General features: G+C 49.7%; 1 protein-coding gene across 2 annotated transcripts in view; it reads right to left on the bottom strand.

The window, feature by feature from the left end:
• LOC119953621 (phosphoinositide 3-kinase regulatory subunit 6-like) overlaps positions 1-23,875 on the bottom strand; it is a 165,279-nt gene that overhangs the window by 12,460 nt on the left and 128,944 nt on the right. For both annotated transcript variants that reach the window (XM_038778069.1, XM_038778071.1), the window contains 8 exons: positions 23,521-23,607; positions 15,517-15,958; positions 11,387-11,489; positions 10,810-10,932; positions 9,680-9,790; positions 8,818-8,908; positions 6,453-6,523; positions 4,509-4,599 (listed from right to left, as the gene is read on the bottom strand). In XM_038778069.1, coding sequence (XP_038633997.1) covers positions 4,509-4,599; positions 6,453-6,523; positions 8,818-8,908; positions 9,680-9,790; positions 10,810-10,932; positions 11,387-11,489; positions 15,517-15,958; positions 23,521-23,607 — 1,119 coding nt within the window. The remainder of the gene's footprint in view (positions 1-4,508; positions 4,600-6,452; positions 6,524-8,817; positions 8,909-9,679; positions 9,791-10,809; positions 10,933-11,386; positions 11,490-15,516; positions 15,959-23,520; positions 23,608-23,875) is intronic.

The raw sequence follows: 23,875 nt of genomic DNA, 5'->3' as shown, positions 1-23,875 counted from the left end.
ACCTGTCCTAGCCAACCCTTCTGGAACCATGTCTGGTCTCTGATTCGCAGATGGGTCTCCACAGAAACACCACATCAGCATTCAAACCCTTCAGGTGGGTGAATATCCTTGATCTTGTCACGGGGCCGTTCAACCCTCTTACATTCCAAGTGACCAGCCGAACTGAGGGTCCTGCAATATGCCCACTCCCCCATACCCGAGTCAGCCATTGCCACAACTACTTAGAAAGTACAAGCATCAAACCCATTCAAGCTGCCCGCCAAACCCTCCATCAAAACAGAACAAAGAACAAGCTGCAGTCACCATCGGGTAACTCTACCCAGCCTCCACTAACCCCCACAACTCCCAGCCTCTCCTTAACACCACACCCAAAAACCCAGACAGGCAAAAGGCGAACAATGACCCCAAACCCTCACCTCAACTACCCTGAATCCCAAACAAAACCAAACCCATAAACTCATTATCTAAAACCTATAGTTAAATATAGAGCTGCAGTTACTCTCACCGCTTTGCTCCCGTTAGCGAACTTCTTCAGCTAGCACGGCAGCCCCCGCCCGGGACAGATAACGATAAATAGCCAAAACACCCAGCACTCCTGCCCACATTCAACATGAACAAGAAAAGATACCCATCCCTCACAAAGGCACTCCAACACAAACTGGTATAAGAAACCCCAACAAGAGCCCAAAGCCACATGCAATCCCCGATAATGCCAAGCCCCCATACAAAACACAATTAACTCGCTGCCAGACTATGCTTCCTCACAAAGGTATCGGCCTCCTCTGGCACATCAATATAATAGTCTTTCACGTAATGAGTCACCCGGAGATGTACAGGGTACACCACCCCAAACCGAGCTCTACTTTTGTATAACGCTGCTTTGGCCTTGTTAAATGCTGCTCTCCTTTTGACTAGATCCGCTCCCACATCCTGTTACAGCCTGATGGCATGGCCCTCCCATTTGTAGCCACGGTGATTTTTCGCCCACCTCAGGACTCGTTCCGTCTCCTGGTAACTGTGGAACCTTACGATGATTGCCCGTCTTGGCTCTCCGGAACGAGGCTTCTGATGAAGCGACTGATGGGCCAGACCAGCTTGGGAGCGGACAATGCTCCACCCTCCCCCACCATCTTCCCAAACATCTTCGACACTTAATCAGTCGGGTTCGGGCCCTCCATTCCCTCCAGCAGTCCCACAATTCTGAGGTTCTGCCTCCCGGAGCGATTCTCCAAGTTATCCACCTTGGCAAGCCAGATTTTATTAACAGCCAACATTGCCATCTCAGCCTCCAAAGAGTCAATCCGATCGCTCTGCATCAATAAAACCACCTCCACACCCTTCCAAACTGTACAATGACCATTTGTCCACCTTCACAAGTGCCGGCCGAAAGTGCAGGAGATAAGGCCTCCCCTATTGATTTATGGTGGTCCTCAGGGAGAGCGCCTGCCTCTGCCAAGATGCCCGTAAGTATCTTGATCATCAATGAAGTGACCTTAGCCGTGGTGGCGGCCTCCGCCATTTTCCCAACTGAAGAGCCTTGGAGGCTTCCGAATAGGTCGCCGACTCTTTGATTGCTGACTTCTTTCTCGACGGCTGCACTGCTGAGACTGACACTGCTATTCAACGGCACTTAGCAGTTTAATTCGGGCCTGGAGGATTTTCTCCCTGTTGAGGCCACGCTTAGGAAGATTTTCCTGTACTGGGGAGCTGAGCGCATCAGCAGAACCGGCTCCTCACAGATCCCCATTTTGAACAGCTGTCCCGATTTCTACAGCCACCCCTTCAGGACCCCCAGCTTTTAAGAACACCCCATTCACCCCCCCAAACTTTCTTTGGCCCCCCCTCAAATGCCCCCTTTCATGGGCATGGCCGCCCCAGACTCCAACCCCTGGCACCTTTGGAAGTTCCACACGGGCATCCTGGCTGTACAACATTGGCATTGCCAGCGTGCCCAGGTGACACTGCCAGGGCACCAGGCTGGCATTGCCAAGGTATCCAGGTACTATCCTGCCAGGGCACCAGGCTGGCATTGCCAAGGTATCCAGGTACTATCCTGCCAGGGCACCAGGCTGGCATTGCCAAGGTATCCAGGTACTATCCTGCCAGGGCACCAGGCTGGCATTGCCAAGGTATCCAGGTACTATCCTGCCAGGGCACCAGGCTGGCATTGCCAAGGTATCCAGGTACTATCCTGCCAGGGCACCAGGCTGGCATTGCCAAGGTATCCAGGTACTATCCTGCCCTGTCACCGACTACCCAGGGGGCTCTTATGGTCTGTGAGACCCCGCGAGATGCAATCACACCTGGCCCACGATTGTGGAAACCATTGCTAAACAGCGCTCGGGAGTCATCGGGTGGATACAGCATCTGGATATTTAAATGAGCCGCTAAATATAATTATCTGGATCACGTCCTGTGACGGTGATTTTCACCCCGGGCGCGGTGCTCGATTTGGGGCTCTCCCAGGTATCATAAATGTGCCATTTCTCTAACCAGAGTTACCTTTTTAATAATTTAATGGTGATCTTCTATTCCCTTTAGTTTCCTGGCATCCGTACATTACAGAGGTCTCTTCCTCCTGAGAATTTCAACTTACATCTGTCATCAGACAGACCTTGTACAATCATTAAGTCTTTTGCAGAGCAGATGGGGTGACTTACATTTATTTACACCAGCTCTTTCCAGTATTGGGTCAGAATACATACTTGCAATGCTTCAGTTATAACTGTTGTTTAGAATATCATATCACACCAGTGAGAGATAGTACGGACCAGTCTAACTTCCATAACATTGAAGATTTGCTTCTACCGATCATGACAGGTTAACATGTAACAGTCTTGATGGAAACGTCTCTAATCCTATATTCTCATAAATATACAGCAACAAATATATCCATATTTTTTGTCATCTGAATAAATACTTTTTGCCTCTTCAAAACAATATTATCCAAAGCAAAAACAGAGGGTGCTGGAAAAGCTCAACAGGTCTGGCATCTATACGGAGAGGAAACAAAGTTAATATTTCAAGGCCCTTTGGCTCTTCATCAGAACTGAAGAGAGGTGTAGCTGTGAGAGATTGCAACACAATGTAGCAACTTTAAGACCAAAAGATAGATGGCCTGGTGTGGGAGGGGGAGGGCTGGCATGCACTGAGCAATACATGTATGGGATATTTTTTAAAAGGGGTTTAAGATGGAGGTGAAAGGTCACAATATTTTGAATCCAACACTGAGTTTTGAGAGCTGCAATGTACCCAACCGATGAGGTGCTGCTTGTCCAGCTTGTGCCGGGCTTCACTGGAGCACTGCAGCAGACCAATTACAGATATGCGGGAATGAGCAAGGTGTGGAGTTAAAATGGCAAGCGACAGGAAGGTTGGGGGCCATGCTTGTGAACAGAGCGAAGGTTTTCCGCAAAGCGGTCACACAGTCGATGTTTATTCTCCCCAACGTAGAGACCTCATTGGGAACAGCGAATACAATAAACCAAATTGAAGGAAGTGCAAGTGAATCAGTCACTCAGACTGGGACAGGAGAAGTGGGTTTTGCTCGACTGTGCAAGATTAAATATGCACACTGAGGCCATGAGATTAAATTTTAATAATACAGGAGTCTAATAGTAAACTGCACATAAAATTATAGATGCAAACAATTGGCCGTCATCATTACCTGAATTTCATGTTTCCTTAGCAAGTGGAAGGATTTTAGAGATTCAGTGACAAATCTATCAGTTTTAAACTGATAGATTTAATTTGTTGGATGTTCTGTGGGCAACACGGTGGCACAGTGGTTAGCACTGCTGCCACACAGCGCCAGTGACCTGAGTTCAATTCTGTCCGGGTCACTGTCTGTGCGGAGTCTGCACGTTCTCCCCGTGTCTGCGTGGGTTTCCTCCGGGTGCTCCGGTTTCCTCCCACAGTCCAAAGACGTGCAGGTTAGGTGGATTGGCCATTATAAATTGCCCTTAGTGAGCAAAAAGGTTAGGAGGGGTTATTGGGTTGCGGGAATAGGGTGGAAGTGAGGGCCTAAGTCGGTTGGTGCAGACTCGATGGGCCGAATGGCCTCCTTCTGCACTGTATATTCTATGTCTATGTCCAAAGGGGCCGAATGATCTCCTTCTGCACTGTAGAGATTCCATGGAAATAGTTTCACACACATTTCTTGAACAGTTGTTAAATTGCCGAGAATCAACTCCTCTGCCAAGGCGCTGGTGAGTTTCTTCCAGTCATTTTTTTTACATCACATAATGTTTGTTCAAGAGAAAGAATGGAAGAGAATGGAGAACATCTTGATTCCAGGCTTGTTGCTGTTGAACAGCATGTGACACCGTAGGAACGGAGTTAGAAGAGGAGATCATAATATTTAAATTAGCTAACACTAAAATCAAATAACCGCAAACATGAAAGACACCAGGGTTTTAAGCACATACTATACACAACCAGCACAAAGAACACCAAGAAACTGAACTGCAAACTAAGACATGGCTGCCGTGAATGAATTTTTATCATACCTTCCGTCTCATTTGAAGGAATCGCTTTCATCATTAAACCAGTGCAACGACTTGTAAACCATCTTGTATTTTTCCTGTTGCTCAATGCAATCTGTGGTAACAATAAATAGAAAATGTTGGACGTATTGGTTATTGTGAATTTGGATATATTCAACCAACAACAAAGTCTGATGTTAACCCTATGTTAGTGGGTAGGTTTTTAATGAGTTCAATTCTTGCCCTATGGGTTTGAAATCGGCTTGTGAAGATATCAATAATGAATCGATTATTCCTTTTGTATGAAACGGCTTTTCCCCTATTGTGGGTGGGATCACTTTTTGGCGAGACAGCTAGCCTCACTCTTGCGTGCAGATTCCGAGGTATCTTTGGGATTCATTCCCTTCACGTCGGAGACCTCTGGTGAACGCCCACAAATGGGGACCAGGCGGAATAGCACTTGCGGGGGTCTCCCAGGGGATCGGAGGCCCCTAGCTGCATGCCCATTGGGCAGGGTGGTGCCCTGGTACTGCTGGTGCCACCTGGGCACCCTGGTAGTGCCAGCTGGGCACCTTTGCAGTGCCAGCTTGGCACCTTGGCAGTGCGGAGGTGCACAGGCAGCACTGCGAGCTGGCATGGGTGAGCGGAACTCCCCAGTTAACAAAACGGGGCTATGTGCGGCCTCGGCTGCACGTTCCCCACTGGGGTCCCTTATACAACGCTGCGAGTGCCAGGAAACACGCGGCTAAATGCGCTTGCTATGGGACTTTGTTCCCAATCAGTTGAATTGAGCCCTATCTCTTCAATATAATCTCCTGCAAATTGGTTGATGTGGTGAAATTTAATATAAAACTAGTTATATGAAAACAAATCACGTTGTGCGCAATTAGCTAAATGACGAGGAAATTGCATTACGTGGTGGTAGCTTATTTTTAAACCAGGATAAATACTGTCGAAATGACATATGAAATGAGATATAAATGGTGAAATGCTATTTCGTCTATTGTATACCACTACAGACCAAGTGCTGGAACATGGGATGAAAACAAATTTAGGTGCTTGATGGCCGGCTCAGTTATGATAGGCTGAAGGGCCTTTTCTATCATAGATATCATAGAATTTACAGTGCAGAAGGAAGCCATTCGGCCCATCGAGTCTGCACCGGCTCTTGGAAAGAGCACCCTACCCAAGGTCAACACCTCCACCCTATCCCCATAACCCAGTAACCCCGCCCAACACTAAGGGCAATTTTGGACACTAAGGGCAATTTATCATGGCCAATCCACCTAACCTGCACATCTTTGGACTGTGGGAGGAAACCGGAGCACCCGGAGGAAACCTACGTACACAGGGGAAGGATGTGCAGACTCCACACAGGCAGTGACCCAAGCCGGAATCGAACATGGGACCCTGGAGCTGTGAAGCAATTGTGCTATCCACAAGGCTACCGTGGTATAATTAAAGGTCCTGATCACATCAGATGTGATCCTGTGCTTCCAGTTGGAAACCACTTCCAGAGAGTAGGTCAGAGATAGAGCTAACACATGGTAGTCCCTTGAGGGCAGCATGGTGGCGCAGTGGTAGTGCTGCTGCCTCACGGCGCCGAGGTCTCAGGTTCGATCCTGGCTCTGGGTCACTGTCCGTGTGGAGTTTGCACATTCTCCCCGTGTTTGAGTAGGTTTCGCCCCCACGACCCAAAGATGTGCAGGCTAAGTGAATTGGCCACGTTAAATTGCCCCTTAATTGGAAAAATGAATCGGGTACTCTAAACTAGAAAAAAAACATATGGTAGTCCCACTTCCCTGTGAATGCTGGAAATATGGGATTACCCCTATTGGAATGTAAATATAATGCCCGTATCAGGATTCTTTGTTACATTTTAGATTTCATTTTGTAGATATCCTAATGTCAGCTTTCTTTATAAACATGACAACATCTATTGATCGGTTGGGATATCTTGACTCTTACCTTTTTATACTCAACTGCAATTTGTACCCCCGGTCCTTCCGATACCGCCCTCTTCCGTGTCAATGTGAATTCTGTAAGAATATTGTGAAACTGTACAAATTGTTCTTATCATCATTGTGCGAAACCGAACAGTCACTGGAAAGGTAATGATCCTGAACTTAAATAACCAAGGGCCACAGCCTTTTTGTTGACCATTGCCTACGGGCAGGGTCGCCACGTTCCACTGCTTTCCATTCACGTAGCTTTATTCCCACCAGAATGACTGAAGTGATATGAACATAGAGCAAGGGCAAGTGAAGTGAGGTGCTTGCCGACAGCTCACAACATTGCCGTGCGCTCCCTCTGCATCCAATCAAGCACAGATATTTATTTTGTTTTACCGCTTGAGGTCGATGACAGTTCTAATAATATTTGAATGATTTTCCATGAAATGTTGGTGTGTATTAAATGTATTAAATCTTATTCAAGGGTCATAGTTTGTGAACAAGCCTGATTTCAACCCTGCGGCCCACTGAGATGAAGGAGGCCCACTCACTATTCTAGGTTGCGCAACACTGGTGTAGATTCTGCTGAACTATATTATTTGCTGGCGGACATCAACGTGATGTTTAATTGTTCTCCCCAATTAAAGTTTCTCTCCGTCACAAGCTTGTGTTCTGAGAGGTTTGGTCTTTTCCTGCCAGGCGTCACATCTTGTTTAAAAAGAGTTCCAAAAGGTGCAGCAGTGCATGGTGCATTGTTTTTAATGGAATGGGCCGAGCGGCTGTACCGAAAAACCCGAGTCCTGGCGGCGCCGTTCTAACCTGCTCTTCGCCGGCGGGACCTCGGTGTGGAAGGGTCTGGGGGCAGCCTGTGTCGGGGGGTTGTGGGGGGGGGGGGGGGGGGGGGGGGCCTCTGCTGTGACATGGCCCGCAAACGGGGCCCACCGATTGGCGGGCCGGCCTCTCGGGCTGCGAGCCTCCTTTCTTCCGCGTCGGCCCCTGTAGCCCCACGCCTGATAGAGTGGACGTTCAGAGACTATTTCCTCGGGTGGATGTAACTGTTACGAGGGGGCATAACTATAAGGTTCGGGGTGGGAGATTCTATGTTCTATGCTGCGTCGGGGCCGGCGCGGAGAAGGGAACCACTGCGCATGTGCGGACCCCGCGGCGCCCAGTTGACGCCAGGATCAGCAGCTGGAGCGGCGTGGGTCGTTCCAGTGCTGTGCTGGCCCTCTGTAGGGGCCAGAATTGCTGATCCTGAGGCCATGTTGATGCCGTCGGGAAACGCGACGGCGTCAACACTTCGTCACAGGATCAGAGAATCCCGCTCATTGGTAGCAGTCATGAGGTGAAAAATTAACTGGAAGAAAATTTGACGGCATAGTCTGACAACATAACCGATGCAAACCTCTCACTCCATTTTATAATCTATACCCAATTAATTCACTTCTTCTCTGTATTTTATACAGATTTTTAACTTGATGTTTTTTTAAAAATTAGATGAAGTTGAATTATAATATTAAAACCAAGCAAATACCTAACCTGTGAAAGGGAAACCTTGCTTATAACAACTTCCATCTATTCCCACCGTGTATCTCGTTTTAACTGCATTAAACTGGTGTCGATAAACATATAAATGCAGAACCACAACACTGAAATGTGCCAGCTGCTGCCTTTTCTTTATTGTTTCACGGGATGTCGTTTGTTGCCATCTCTAATTGTTCTGAGACTGACTGGCTTGCTAATCTATTTCAAACGGCAGTTTAGAGAAAGCCATATTGCTGTGGATCTGGAGTCACATGTAGGTCAGACCAGCCAAGGATGGCAGATTTCCTTTCCTCAGGGACATTGTGAACCAGATTGGTTTTCACTACGACTGATGATAGTTGTCATGGTCACCATGACTGAGACTAGCTTTCAATTCCAGAGTTTATTAATTGAATTTAAATTATTGGTTGTCATGGTGGGATTTGAACCTACGTCACTGAAGGATTAGCCTGGGCCACTGGATCGCTAGTCCAGTGACATTGTGACTAAACCACCATCCTCTCCCATCTGACCACTCCGCACAATGTGTAAACACTTTAATGGTAGGGCAGCACAGTGGTGCAGTTGTTAGCACTGCTGCCTCACGGCCCCAAGGATGTCGAGGTTGGATTCTGGCCCCGCGTCACTGTCCATGTGGAGTTTGCACATTCTCCCCATGTCTGTGTGGGTCTCACCTCCACAACACAAAAAGATGTGGAGGGTAGGTGGATTGGCCACGCTAAATTGTCCCTTAATTAGATAAAAAATAATTGGGTACTCTAAATTTATTAAAAAAAACACTTTCATGATTTTACTATAGCAACGAGATGGATAATATTTTCTGATAAATAACTTACCTTTGGCAGACTTCAATTCTGCAAGGTCTGCGACAAGCTGAATGAGAAAAACATCTTCCACGCATTCAACTGTTTTATCTGTAAAAGTAAACTGTGACACAGAAAGAGACGGACATTCAATTAGAACGTATATACATTTTGATTGAACTCCTCTAGTTTGGTCCTTGGCTAAGAAAACATCAGTGAAATTCAGAAAGTTGTTCTGAATACTTTATAAATGGAAAGTGCAGTTCACAAAGCTAAGCCAATTTCGTGACTTTTCACCACTTAAAAATAATTTAATACTAAAATTGGATGTTCGATTCAGAAGGGGGTTTTGCCTGCAGAGGGCTGAATAGACAAACGGAGGCATGGAAGGGTGATGAGATTGAACCTTTGCTGCTCATCACAAATGCAGTCAGTCGCCTCCAGGAGTATTTTCTAATGAACAGATGTCGCAAATAGCTTGGGGCAAAATAGGCCACTAACCCAGATTGCCACTCTAAAATATATAAGACTGAAAAAACAGCATTTAAACATACCTCAAAAGTCTCACTCAGCATCCAGGCTCTTCAAATTTGGGTTAACATAATAAATTGTATTTCTAACTTATTAAAATATATTAATTGAAAGGGCGGCACAGTGGTTAGCACTGCTGCCTCACAGCACTGAGGACCAGGATTCGATCCCAGCCCAGGGTCACTGACCGTGTGGAGTTTGCACATTCTCCCCATGTCTGCGTGGGTTTCGCCCCCACAGCCCAAAAATGTACAGGGTAGGAGGATTGGCCACTCTAAATTGCCCCTTAATTGGAAAAAAATAATTGGGTATTCTAAATTTATAAAAAGAATATATTACTTCAAATGGAGATTAAAGTCCTCACCGCTACACTGTAGATTGGAAAGAAAACGGGCTGATATCCCATTCGTACATAGTATGAGGTAACATCCACAATAAACGGATCCGCACCAGATTGTTGTCCATATGATGTTGACTGTGGAAAAGTGTTTATATCTGTTAGCTTAAGAACTAGCTGGAAATATTAGCTTAAAAACTAGCCAGAAATCTTAGCTATTTAGAAATGAAAAAACACATTATTCAATTAGTTATTTTTCAATAGATTAACGATGAGAAATCAAAAGGCTCTAGACATAAAATACATTTAAATAATCAATTATGAGGATTTTGAGTTATTTTTGTGTTGTAGACATCGGGGGATGATTTTGCAACCACATTCGCCGTGAGAGTAATTAACGACATGGGCGCGAGATCTTGCAATAATCGGGAAAACAAGATTATCGCTGGCGAGATCTCGTATTCCGATTTTCCACACCCCTCACTGGTGATGTTCTCGGCAGGAACCTCATATCTTTGAAAGCAGACCAAGACAGGCCAGCAGCACAGCTTTTCACAGTAACTTCATTTGAAGTCTACTTGTGCTAATAAACGATTTTCATTTCTTTTCAATAATTTGTAATAAATTTAAATACAATTAAAGGGCTTTCCCACTATATGGTCCTCCCTCAGTGAGTATTCATACATCACATCGGCAAGGTTTACAACACGTATTTAGAAACGGGAGGCAATCGAGAGAAATCTGCCAGGGGCGCAAAGAAAAGTACAGTCCCCGGGGGAAGAGGGACATGTCTGGGCAGTGCCTGGAATTTGCAACCTGGCAGTGCCAGGGTGGCACTGACGGGGACGTGCACTCTGGAGAGTCCCACGGCAGGGCTGGCCTTGTGCCTGTGTGATGCAGGGATAGTCCCGTGCTTATGGGGGAGGGGGATGGCGCATGGAGGAATTTATTTTTCATGCAGATTGGGGCACCCTTTAAAGATGGCGTCCCGATCTCTGTGGAGCCGGTGTTAGCGGCTGTATCAGGATCTGCCCTGTTAGTGTGACAAAGTAAACCGCACCCCCAGATTCTCTGTGCACCGAGTAGGACCTCCTTCCTACAACAACCTATTACTTTATACTGCACATCGATAAGGGTGAAATCTAAAATGTTCTTACCATTTTCGCCAGTTCAGGTATCATATTGCGCAGGCTGTTGATGTTGCTGTTATACCATGGATCTATGCTACCCAAGTACCTGGACACCTCACAGGAAAGGTCATTATGCAATAAAGAGGTGACCTGAAAACAAAGTATTTAAGAAGGCTCTCACTATTATCCATTCATAGACACTGACAGCATAACTATCTTAAAGTAGGGAAGAGTAACTGGTCATTTCATAATTGTTTGCAACACAGTTTACGTTAACGACTTTGCCTCTGAAGCTAACATTGAAATATGAAGGGAATTCATTCCTTATTCATGAAGGCTAATTCTTAAACTAAGAAGCAGAATTTTTAACAATACAACGGACTTGATGACAACAGAAGACTTGCATTTATGTAGCAAATTATCACATCACTCGTGTAGCAAAGCGCTTCAACACACTAATTTTGCAAATCATTCTAGTTTGTTCAGGGTCAGCTGTACGGCGTAACCCACCACATAGTTAGCAGGGACCAGTCAGATCTGATATGTAAAGATTAGAATTAATCTTACAAAAAAGAATCATTGAAAAAACAGCTGGGACCCACACCTTGCTGACAGACACTGGGGTCTGTTCCTCGTTTGTAACAGGGATGTAGTAGAACTGCAAGTTTAGTTTTGTGGCCAGTATACATCTTCTCGTTTCTCTTTTCCTGAAATAACAAAATTAAAGTAAGATATTTCTGTCATCGTGTTAGGCAACAGGTCTGTGTTCAGGATCATTTTGACTGCAGTACTATTATTAATTTTAACAAATCTGTATTTTTGTTACGTTGAAAAGTTTTTTAATGCAATCATTCGACAGCCTTAAATCATTAAACCGTGCATCCATAAACACTTAACAGAAACCAAAGAGAGAGCAAACTACAAAGCAAATTACATTTTCACGAACGCTGTGCTTCATAGAAGTTACAGTACAGAAGGAGGCCATTCGGCCCATCGAGTCTGCACCGGCTCTTGGAAAGAGAAACCTACCCAAGTCCACACCTCCATCCTATCCCCATAACCCAGTAACCCCACCTAACACTGAGGGCAATTTTGGACACTAAGGGCAATTTAGCATGGCCAATCCACTTAACCTGCACATCTTTGCACTGTGGGAGGAAATCGGAGCACCCAGAGGAAACCCACGCACAGACGGGGAGAACGTGCAGAATCCGCACAGACAGTGACCCAAGCTGCGAATTGAACCTGGAACCCTGGAGCTGTGAAGCAATTGTGCTATCCACAATGCTACCGTGCTGCCCTTCTATGCTACCGTGCTGCCCTTTGTGAATTCAGTCAAATCCACAAGTTTTGTTTTGAAATTCTTGGTGAGGAATTGTTAGTATGAGAATCATACTGGTTGCGTTACTAATTGGGAAGCGTACTAAAACATTCCTGAATCGCAGCGCGTTTGCGATTTTAAGATAGGCCCAGCATGGGTCGGACGATGGTTCTTCCAAACAACCCCCTTCAAACTCGAATGTGCTGTCACTTGAAATGAATGAAAAATGCAATGAAAATCGCTTATTGTTACAAGTAGGCTTCAAATGAAGTTACTGTGAAAAGCCCCTAGTCGCCACATTCCGGCGCCTGTTCGGGGAGGCTGGTACGGGAATTGAACCCGCGCTGTTGGCCTTGTTCTGCTTTACTTCGCACAGGGACTAATTGTACCTGTTGCTGCATGCGAACCCATCAGACAAAAATTAACTATAAAATAATGTTATGTCTCAGCTGGGTGATACTAGTAATACGGGGGTGGGGCGTGGGGCTAAGCTTAACTTAAATGTCGCTGGGTTGGGATGTGTGGGAGGGGTGAAGCTCACACACATACACAAACAAAATAAACCCCAGAAAACAGCCACTCCTGGTGACTTTCCATTGAGTTCAACTGGAAAGTGTGCGTGTGTGGACATCAGGGCAGGACTAAACTGGGCTGTGATGTTCACCACAGTTAAATAGCCCACAGACATTGATTGTCAACTGTAAGAGTTGTCAGAAAATACTGTAAGATTACCAAACCCGAACAGGCGCCGGAATGTGGCGACTAGGGGCTTTTCACAGTACCTTCATTGAAGCCTACTCGTGACAATAAGCGATTTTCATTTCATTTCAAACCATGACCTTGCACAAAGCAGCAGTTGAGGGAAGAAATTAAGATGAAAGCTCCTAGCTAAAAGAACATGGAGGGCCAATTTTTATTTAATTTATAATATGATGACGGCGGCCATGAGCTGAGCGGTCGTACAAAAGATGGCTCCCGCCTGCAAGTGTCTTTTTGGACCTTTTTGACCCAAGGAACGGGCAACAAACTTGTAAAAAACCGAACCACTGGAACCTCCATCAGCAAATCACCCAATTTTGAATGCTGGCAAACCAACAGACAGGTCGCCAGGGGAGCAAGAGCAGAGAGAGAATGATCCCAACATCAGAGCCGGGAGACCAAACATGGCCAACGTTGCCCCAGTCGTCGACGGAGAGGCTGATGGAGTTCACAGCTACGCAACTCCAAAAGGATAGGGAAGCAATAAAGGAGGACCTAATGTCGCCGATGAAGATGTCAATTGAAACTGCACTGGCCCCCATACGGGGAGCAATGGACAGGGTGGAGCGACAACTGGAGGCCCAAGGAGTGATGATACAGGAAGTGGAGAAGGCAGTCACCAAGCAAGGCGTACGGATTGCCTCACTCGAGGTTGAGATAACGAGGTTGGCGGCAACCCAAAAGACACTAAAGGCCAAAATAGATGACCAAGAGAACAGGTCCCGGCTCCAAAATCTCTGGATCATTGGGCTACCAGAGGACACAGAATGTGGCAGCCCAACCGAGTTCGTATCAAAGATGCTCGGGAGATTGGTCGGGGAGGACAGCTTCACCAAGCCCTCAGAGGTAGATCAGGCCCACAGGTCGCTCCGCAAAATGCAGAACCCGGGGAAACCACCACAGCCAATAATAAGACTCCACAAGTGCCAAGATGAAGAATGACTCCTGAGTTGGCGAGAAACATGCGGTGATAGAAATGGGAAGGACACATCATCCACGTCTACTAAGGCATTGGGGCCGACCTGGCAAGCGCTGAACGGAGGTCAATGGGACCAAAGCGGCACTCTTTTTAAGAACAAGGTGCAGTTTGACCTGCCATATCCGGCGAGACTTTGGGTCACATACAAAGACAGGGATCGTTTCTTCAACATGCCGGAAAAGGCAAATGATTTTGCGCAAAGGAACAGAATGGGATGGCAATAATGGGAGCCAACGCACAGCGAACATGCTGGTGAATGGGAGTAACGTGAGGTGAGGGAGTGTCTAGTGTTGGGGGTGGTAAGTCAGCAGGCCTGGGAATGCAGTGCGTGAAGGGTAAGTGGGTAGGAAGGGCTGTGAGAGGAGAGGGGAGATTGCCCGAGCGGAGAGGTTCAGGGGAGGGCTAAGTAGCTTAAGGGAGGAGGGTAGAACGCTGGTCACACGTGGAGATGGTGGAAAGATGGATGGAAAGGTGACGGCAGCCATCTTGTCGGGCCAAGAACTCGGTGAACTCGGCCATGCAGGGGCCTGTCCACAAAGCAAATATAGCTGATTCCATAGGAGTAGCACGGGGAGGGGGGGGGGGGCGCGGGGTGTTGTCATAATTTTTCTCCAGGACATGCACCTACGAGCTAAAGGGCGGATGAGGGCAAGGGAAAGTTGGGTGGGACAGGCATATCAGGTGAGCTTCGACACCAGGGCAAGGGGGATGGCGATACTATTCAGCAAGAAGATAGCCTTCATGGTGGCCAACACTGTGACAGACCCAGGGGACGGGGTCCATAGGGTTCCGGAAGGGTGGTATTAGTGAATGTGTGGGCCTCAAACTGTGATGACGCCGAGTTAATCAAAAAGACAATGGCTGCTCTATGTCTTGAACCCCCTCGCCAGCATGGATAAGATAATGGAACTCCAGATGGAGTTTGGAGCCTTCTCGGGATGCAAACCTAACCTGAGCAGGAGCAAATTCCTCCGATGAACACCCAGGGGGGAGAGGCAGAGGTGGGAACGTTGCGGTTCAAACTGGCCCAAACAAAGTTCAGATACCAGGGGATTCAGATAGCCCAAAACTGGACTCGTCTCCACACGTGAGGCGAGGGGTCGCCGACATCCCGGCCTTCACCTCCTTGATATCGCTGTGAAGACTCCTCCTCGGATGGAGATTGGCAGCGCCGCCCAAGGCCACAGACTGGCTGGCTGACCTGGCATAAATCCTGAGGCTAGACGTTCCACTCCAGGAGGAAGCAGTTCGCCACCATCTTCAAAGATCTATTAGTGATCAGCAGCTAGAGGGAGAGGAGAGCGAGACTGGGGGTGAGGGTTTGAGAGGGGGGGGGGAGGGGGGAGGAGTAAGGGCGAGCGAGACTGAGGGGAGGGGGGAGAATAGTATCCACACGACTGCAAAAAAAACCAATTGTTTGCACTATACCGTTGCATGGATGCTTGCAAGCTCTATCACTGCGACATTGTCCTGTGGTTGATGTTTGAAAATATATATTTTTTAATGTATAAAATGACACACTGCCGCTTTGTAAAGTTTATGGGAATATTGATCGAAATATGGAGTAGAATAAAACCAGAAGCAGATATTGGATACCATCTAAAAAAGGGGGAACATTTCTTATTTTGTAAATTGTTCATATAAACTACGATCAATTGTTCAAAGAATTACTTACCTCAAAGAAAGAAAAGTCTTTGCTAATTTTCCCAAAATGCAGTCATTCCCAATCAGCATAATGCGTGCAGTGTTCGGCTTTTGTTGTTTGATGTTAAATAACAACGTACTGCAACCAAACTTCCGCTGGAGTTTCGTATCAGCCCCTGTCGCTGTATTATCAGGAATATCGGAAAGCAGCAGCGTGTTATCTAAATCATAACTTTTCTTCTTCATGCCGTCCCTTCTGAACAATTTGCTCTGCGTTTTTTCATTCTCTCCAGCAGGGGGTGGATCTCCACAGTCTCTAACGATGCCACTGTCTGTGGACAGAACTGATAATCTCGTTGGCTCAAAGTTAAGGCTGTCTGTTGGCTCACTCATCTCAGAATTGTCAGAGTCACTGTTAGCACTATCTTGGCTGTTGCCAAATTGATTTTTGACAAATTGCACCAGTTCCTTCCCTGGAAAAAATATAACAACAATATGAGCCAGAGGTGAAACATTGTGAAGATGATATGCACTTGCAGGACCTGTTGCATATAAGCTGGAGAGCTTGACACTCTGGAGCTGCTTATTAGCTCTCCAATTCTCACACATTCTCTGTGGTGAATCATAATAGCATAATTCACACTGTTATCACACATGTTGTACCATGCCTCTGTAAGCTCGGCACACGAGCAGTTGCGCGGCTCTGCCCCTAGGGGGAGGTGTACTGGGAATGTACGGAAGTTTGTACTGGGCTCCACCCTTGGTTCCGCCCATGATTCCTCCCCCCCACTGGTTGTATAAAGCTTGGCAGTCGGAGCCTGCCTGCCAATTCATCTCGTGTTCATCTTGTCACAGGCAGGCTCTGTTGTAAGACGATTAAAACCACTGTTCACTTCTAACCACATGCCGCGTGAATTGATGGTCTCATCACTCTCATTCCAGCCAAAAAAATAGCTCAGAGAAGACCAGCACGCGCTTCACTGAGTCGGAGCTCGATAAAATGTTGGACGCGATAGAGGAAAGGCGGGACACACTCTTCCCCTGGATGGGCAGGAGGCTCAAGCTCGCTGTCCTTAACTGGGCTTGGGAGGAGGTGGCAGTGGTGGTGACTGAAGCGGGGGTTCAGTCATGACACCTCTTCAAACTGAATCGTTAGGATGCCACATGAGTAGTTTTACATAAGTTATTTTATTAAGGATTGAGATTAATTATAGCACTGAGTAATCATTATGTTCTATAAGTGTCTCCGCACCTTTAGGGGCCAAGCCCTAACATTGAGGAGCTAGGCCCGCGCCGGTGTGGTTGGCGCTCCGCCAGTCGGCGGGAACAGCCTTTGGCGCCACGCCAGCCGGGGCCGAAGGGACTTTGCTGGCCGGCGGAAGTCCGCGCATGTGCCGGATTGTCAGCGGTTGCTGACGTCATCCCCGCGCATGCGCAGGGGAGAGGGTCACTTCCGCCTCCGCCATGGGGAAAACTATGGCGAAGGCGGAAGGAAAAGAGGGCCCCACGGCACAGGCCCGCCCGCCGATCCTGAGGGATTTTGGCAGGGTGGATGCGGAAAGGATGCTTCCTCTTGAGGGAGAACCTAGAGATTAGTGATCACTCTTTAAAATTAAGGGAGCACCTATTTAAGACAGAAACGTAGAGCATTTATTCTGTCAGAGGGACATGAGTCCTTGGAACACTATTCCTCAAAAGGTTGTGGGCGGAATTCTCCGCTCCCGTGGAAAATCGGGAATGCCGTCGTGAAATCGGCCGACTTTCACGACGGCCCGATACGCCCCGCTCACGGGCTATTCACACCCCGGAAATGGGCTAGGACCGGGGCCGCGGACCTCACGTGAAAAATGACGCCATAACCCTGCAACGCCCGAATGACGACCCGACGACACCCACGTGACGCCGCTCTGCGTCGTCAAAAGGCGCGAGCGAGCACAGCAACGGGAGGAGAAAGATGTCGGAGCCACGGAGGGCCGCCCCGAGGTTTGGAGAGGCAGATATCGAAGCGCTCCTGGATGAGGTGGAGTGGAGGAGGAGCATCATCTGCCCTAGAAGAGGGCACCGCCACCCTGCCAGCGTAGTTTGATGGGCCTGGCGTGAGGTGGGCACTGCCGTGAGTGCAGTGGGGCAGACCCCTCGGTCTGGGGAGCAATGCAGGAAGATGCTCCACGACCTCACCAGGGCTGCCAGGGTAAGTGCCAAGAGGGTGCCCCTGGGTCACAACAATCCTTTCCCCCCCCCCATGTACTTAATCACCCACCTCCCCCCTGGCACGAGGGGGAGGGGGAGGGGGGCAGAGTGAGTGGAAGGTGGTTTACTAAGTAGTCACAGACCCACATAAGCGCTGCGACCCCCTGGAGAGATGCAATGGTTTAGTTACAACTTGACCCCCCAACCTTCTCCAATATGCGAACGCCCTGATGATACCTGCCGAATTGATGATCTATCTATATCCCCCACCAGGACAAGATTGCTCACAATACCCGGGAGCGCAACAGGACCGGAGGGAGTCTGCCCATTTTCCACCCCCTGACCACGTTTGAGCAGAGGGCACTGGACCTTGCAGGGGGATCTGCCACCCGGGAGGTCGCGCCATGCGAGGTTGGAGGTGCTGAACCAAGTGAGTCAACCCTGCATGACAACCCCCCCCCCCCCCTCCCCCCCATCCTCTGTCCCTTCACACTCTGCCCACTGGACACCCCCCCCCCTCCATCCCTTCACACTCTGCCCACTGGACACCCCCCCCCCCATCCTCTGTCCCTTCACACTCTGCCCACTGGACACCCCCCCCCCCCATCCTCTGTCCCTTCACACTCTGCCCACTGGACCGTCCAACGCCCGGCTGAGCGTTTCTAAATAACCCCGTTTCATTCTCTTCCCAAGGACGTGCTGCTGAACAACCAGGGCCGTCTGCATCCAGGCAAAGACGAGCACCTGCCACCACCACCACCACTGCACCCAGGGCTGCACGCCAGAGGGTGCCGGGAGCACAGTCAGGGGTGCCATCCTCCCAAACAGATTCTGTGGAGCAGGAGGCGCAGAGGACGATGACAGAGGGAGAGGGAGAAATGCCCTGCGGCCACTCATCAGTGGGCCAATGACCCCGACGACATTTGTACGGACGAGGACCTCGAGCTTGCGGCGCAGCTATCTCCCACACCATCCACCATCCCAGAGACACTCACCTCGGTTGGGTAATTAAGTGATGAGGCTCCCGGGTCACGGTCTGGTTCGCACAACAGAGCTGAGCAGGTACAGCAGGTGGAGGTCGGAGCAGCCGAGGGGCTGGACTGTCGGAGGCAGCCCAGGCCCAGCATGCAGCTGGCTCCCAGACGTTTCCAGGGTTCCTGGGTTTACTTGACCCACCCGCACAGCCGATGCATCTCGAAACCCAGGGACACAATGACGGGATGAGGGCTGTCTTCCAGCAGCTGCAGACACAGTTAGAGGAGTCGAACCGCATCCAAGAGCAGGGAGTGGTGCCGCTCATGGCAGCCACCCAGGCCGACACCGCACGGGTGGCATCCTCGTGGCGCACCTCGCCCCACGTGGAACGGGAGGAGGACACGCGATCCCGGTTGCCATCAAGGTGACGGTCGCTCTTAACTTCTATGCGACCGGCTCCTTCCAGTCTCTGAGCGGGGACCTCTCCAGGATCTCCCAGTCATCGGTGCACAGGTGCATCCGGGATGTGACCGACGCCCTCTATGCCATCGCGGACCGCTACATCACCTTTCCCGAGGACCGAGCAAGTCAACATTCACGAGCTCGTGGATTTGCCAGCGTGGCCGGGATACCGATGGTGCAGGGGGTAATCGATTGTGTTCACGTCCCCATGCGCCCACCTGCAGGGAACAGGGAGGTCTTCACAAACAGGAGGGGGACATACTCCATGAATATTCAGGTGGTATGCGACCCCCACATGAGGATCATGAACGTCTGCGCAAGGTTCCCAGGGAGTGTGCATGACACCTACATTCTGGCGCAGTCGTTCATCCCTGCGATGTTTGAAGGACGGCTCCCCCGGCTGAGGGGCTGGTTGCTAGGCGACAGGGGTTATCCACTGAGGTCCTGGCTGATGAAGCCTATACGGAGGCCTCAGACTAATGTGGAAACCCGATACAGCGAGGCCCATGCAGCAACCAGGGGTGTGGTGGAGCGCTGCTTTGGTCTCCTGAAGATGAGATTCAGATGTCTGGAACTCTCCGGAGGGGCCCTGCAGTACCAGCCCAACAGGGTCGCTCGCATTGTTGTGATCTGCTGTGCGCTGCACAACATCGCGATGCAGCGGGGAGATGCACTGCTGGAGGAGGCGGAGGGAGAAGCCAGTGGCAGTGGTGCCAGCACAGAGGAGGAGGGCGCAGCACGCAGACAGGACCCGGCTGCTGGTGATGCCCAGGAGGCTGCACGACGGATCCTGCGAGGTCGGCGGGCATGCAATGCCTTGGTGGTGCAGGATTCACACGTCGCACGCGGCGTCCCCGCTGAACACCAACACTACCGCCTGCATCACCAGTCGCGCAGACGGTCAACACACAACTGCCACCACCACCACCGCCCCCCCCCCCCCCCCCCCCCCCCCCCCTCCTCCTCCACCGCACCATTGCCTCGACCGCGTCCCCCTACACATGGAAAATCGAGGAGGAGCACCGTCTGAACCTCCCATGAAAACTCAATGGGGGGAAACAGGACCTCCCCCTATCAAAATAAGTGTAAATAGAAATAGAGAGTTCTGGCAGCACGGTAGCATGGTGGTTAGCATAAATGCTTCACAGCTCCAGGGTCCCAGGTTCGGTTCCTGGCTGGGTCACTGTCTGTGCGGAGTCTGCACGTCCTCCCCGTGTGTGCGTGGGTTTCCTCCGGGAGCTCCGGTTTCCTCCCACAGTCCAAAGATGTGCGGGTTAGGTGGATTGGCCATGCTAAATTGCCCGTAGTGTCCTAATAAAAGTAAGGTTAAGGGGGGGGGTTGTTGGGTTACGGGTATAGGGTGGATACGTGGGTTTGAGTAGGGTGATCATGGCTCGGCACAACATTGAGGGCCGAAGGGCTTGTTCTGTGCTGTACTGTTCTATGTTCTATATGTATCACCGTCTGCCTACTCAGCCGGAGTCTCCTCCTGCAGGTGATGTCCGGCATTGTCTGGAAAGAGATCCGGCCACGGTACACCCTCGGCCTTGGTCGTCGCCTCTGACACCGTGGCTGCACCCTCACTCTCTCCTCCTCCCCCTCCTCCTCCTCCCCACCCCCCATGCTGCTCGACGACTGGCAACTCCACGGCCATTCCCTCTGCTGCTGCAGCTGGCCCTGCATCCACTGCGGGTTGTGGGTTTGATGCTGCTCCATCTCCAAATGCAGTGCAGCGGCCCCAACCACTGCGCAGAACATAGCCGTTCTGTTCGCATACATTCTGCTAACCTACAGAAGGGTGGTGGGGGGGCAGAGACACTACATGTTAGACGGAGGTTAGTCGACAACTCGGCAGTCGCCTGCCATGGGATACCTGTGTGTCCCGGTGGCCTGGTCGCGCTGCTGATACGCGGCCAGCCTAACCCCTGGTCACTTTCTGCATCCAACGGGCAGTTAACTATGTCATCCTCAACCAGTGGCCGTGTCCTCGTGACCGTCATACCATGGCAGGGCGGCTGACATTTTGTAACCGGGGGTGTACGAGTCACTCCATCCCTCACTCTCTCCCTCTCCCCACCTCACCTCCCCTCTCCCCCCTCCTCACCCTCCCTCTCCCCCTCCCCTCCCGCTCCCTCGCTCCCTCCCCCTCTCTCCCCCTCCCTCTCCTCCCTCCCTCCCTCCTCTCTTCCTCCCTCTCCCTCCCTCCTCTCTCCCTCCCCCTTCCCCCTCCTCACCCTCCCTCTCCCTCCCCCCTCCTCACCCTCCCTCTCCCTCCACCATCCCCCCTCCTCCCGCTCCCTCCCCCTCCCTCTCTCCCCCCCTCCCTCCCCCTCCCTCTCTCCCTCCCTCTCCCCCTCCCTCCTCACCCTCCCTCCTTCCCCTCCTCAGCCTCCCTCCTCCTCATCCTCCCTCCTCCTCACCCTCCCTCTCCCTCCACCTCCCCCCTCCTCTCCCCCCCCTCTCTCTCCCCCCCTCCTCTCCCCCCCCTCTCCCCCCCTCCTCTCCCCCCCCCTCCTCTCCCCCCCCCCTCCTCTCCCTCCTCTCCCCCCCCCCTCCTCTCCCCCCCCTCCTCTCCCCCCCCCTCCTCTCCCCCCCCCTCCTCTCCCCCCCCCCTCCTCTCCCCCCCCCTCCTCTCCCCCCCCCCCTCCTCTCCCCCCCCATCTCGGGGATGCCTTCTCCGGTCTGCCCAGACTCCGGCGGTCCGCTCACCTCCTCGCTCCTCTGGTCAGCCAGCACGACTGGCTGACGACTTTAAAAAGCAGGTATGATAGCCGGCGTCATAACCTGGCATCACGATGTCGGGACTTCGGGCCATCCGGGCCGGAGAATAACGGGGGAACGGATAGTCGGCTGTTTGGCCGTATTAGAGCGTTTGACGAGGTTATCCGCAGGAAAACCGATGTAAAAATGTTTCTCGTTTGGGAGAATAGCGGGAGCGCGTCGGACCGGCGTCGCGTGAAAAACCGGCGTGGCCCGCTATTCTCCGAACCGGCATGAGGTCGGAGAATCGCGCCCTGTGTCTTTTAATATTTTTAAGGCAGAGCTATTTAATTCTTGACAAGCAAGGGGGCGAACGGTTGTCACGTGATAATGGGAATGTGGAGTTGAGGTTATAACTTGATCAGCCGTGATCGTATGAAATGGTGTAGCAGGCTTGAGTTGCCTACTCCTGCTCCTAATTCGTATAGGAACATAGGAACTATGGGCAGCACGGTAGCATGGTGGTTAGCATAAATGCTTCACAGCTCCAGGGTCCCAGGTTCGATTCCCGGCTGGGTCACTGTCTGTGTGGAGTCTGCACGTCCTCCCCCTGTGTGCGTGGGTTTCCTCCGGGTGCTCCGGTTTCCTCCCACAGTCCAAAGATGTGCGGGTTAGGTGGATTGGCCATGCTAAATTGCCCGTAGTGTAAGGTTAATGGGGGGATTGTTGGGTTACGGGTATAGGGTGAATACGTGGGTTTGAGTAGGGTGATCATTGCTCGGCACAACATCGAGGGCCGAAGGGCCTGTTCTGTGCTGTACTGTTCTATGTTCTATGTTCTAACTAGGAGCAGAAATAGGCAATTCAGCCTTTTGAGCCTGCTCCACTATTCAATCAGATCATGGCTGATCTCTTCCTGATCTCAAATCCACCTCCCTACCTGTTCCTCATATCCCTTTAACCTGTTTTATTTATCTATCTCCTTCTTGAAACCGTTTAATGACTCAGATTCCACCGCATTATGGGGCAGCGAGTTCCAAAAATTCACCACCCTCTGTGAGAAGTAGTTCCTCCTCAACTCAGTTCTAAATCTTCCGTCTCTCAACCTGTATCTGTGATTTTTCATTCTAGATTGCCCCACAAGGTAGAACATTTGGTCTACATTTACTTTATCAATCCCTTTTAGTATTTTATATACTTCAATCAGGTCCCCTGTCATCCTTCTAAACTCCAGTGAGTATAATCCCAAAATATTCAATTTCTCCTTATGCATCAACACTCGCACCCCTGGACTCAATCTGGCGAACCTCCTCTGTTCTGCCTCCAATGCCACCACATCCTTCCTCAAATAAGGAGACCAAAACTGGACACAATACTCCAGATGTGGTCTCACCAACACCCTGTACAATTGCAACAACACTTCTCTACTTTTATACTCCAGTCTTTTTGCAATAAATGCTCATAAGACAGATTGTCAATGAGCAAGGACTGCACATGGAAAATAGAATATGTAAAATATTCGTCCTTTCATTTCAATCATTATATATTTCATTGCCATTTTCTAAACATTTGCTTATTTCTACATTTGAAAATGGAAATGGCTCATATTTGGGATGTTGCATGAAATCACTTTTTCTTAAGCAAGAATGCCCAATACATTTCAGAATCCTATTATAGACATGATAGTGTAAGAACAAAATACACTCACAGAGTAGGTCATCTTCTTTCCACATGAATAAGCTGATATCTGGATTTGGCAGTAGAATATTCTGCAGCCTGCCATTTGGAGGAAGCACTAAAAACATAAATTACCACTGCTTTAATATGCTTCGTTCACATGCTGTGAGGCTATTTCTGCCATAAAATGTTACAATATAAATAAAATGTAACGCTCAGAAATGGTTACAGGTGTATATGAACATTTAACATGATTGATAAGTGGCTATCTTGCTGTAAGCATAGTAAAGAAAGTAATCAAATCAAAGACCTTCAGTTCTCCCACAACCGGTAGTGAACAGTAGTGGACAAGTAAATAACAAAATTGAAGGACGAGACTTCATGAA

The sequence above is a fragment of the Scyliorhinus canicula genome, chromosome 18, assembly GCF_902713615.1.
Source record: "Scyliorhinus canicula chromosome 18, sScyCan1.1, whole genome shotgun sequence".
Lineage (NCBI taxonomy): Eukaryota > Metazoa > Chordata > Chondrichthyes > Carcharhiniformes > Scyliorhinidae > Scyliorhinus > Scyliorhinus canicula.
Note: the sequence above shows the minus strand (reverse complement) of the source record. Positions and strands in the feature narration are given on the sequence as shown.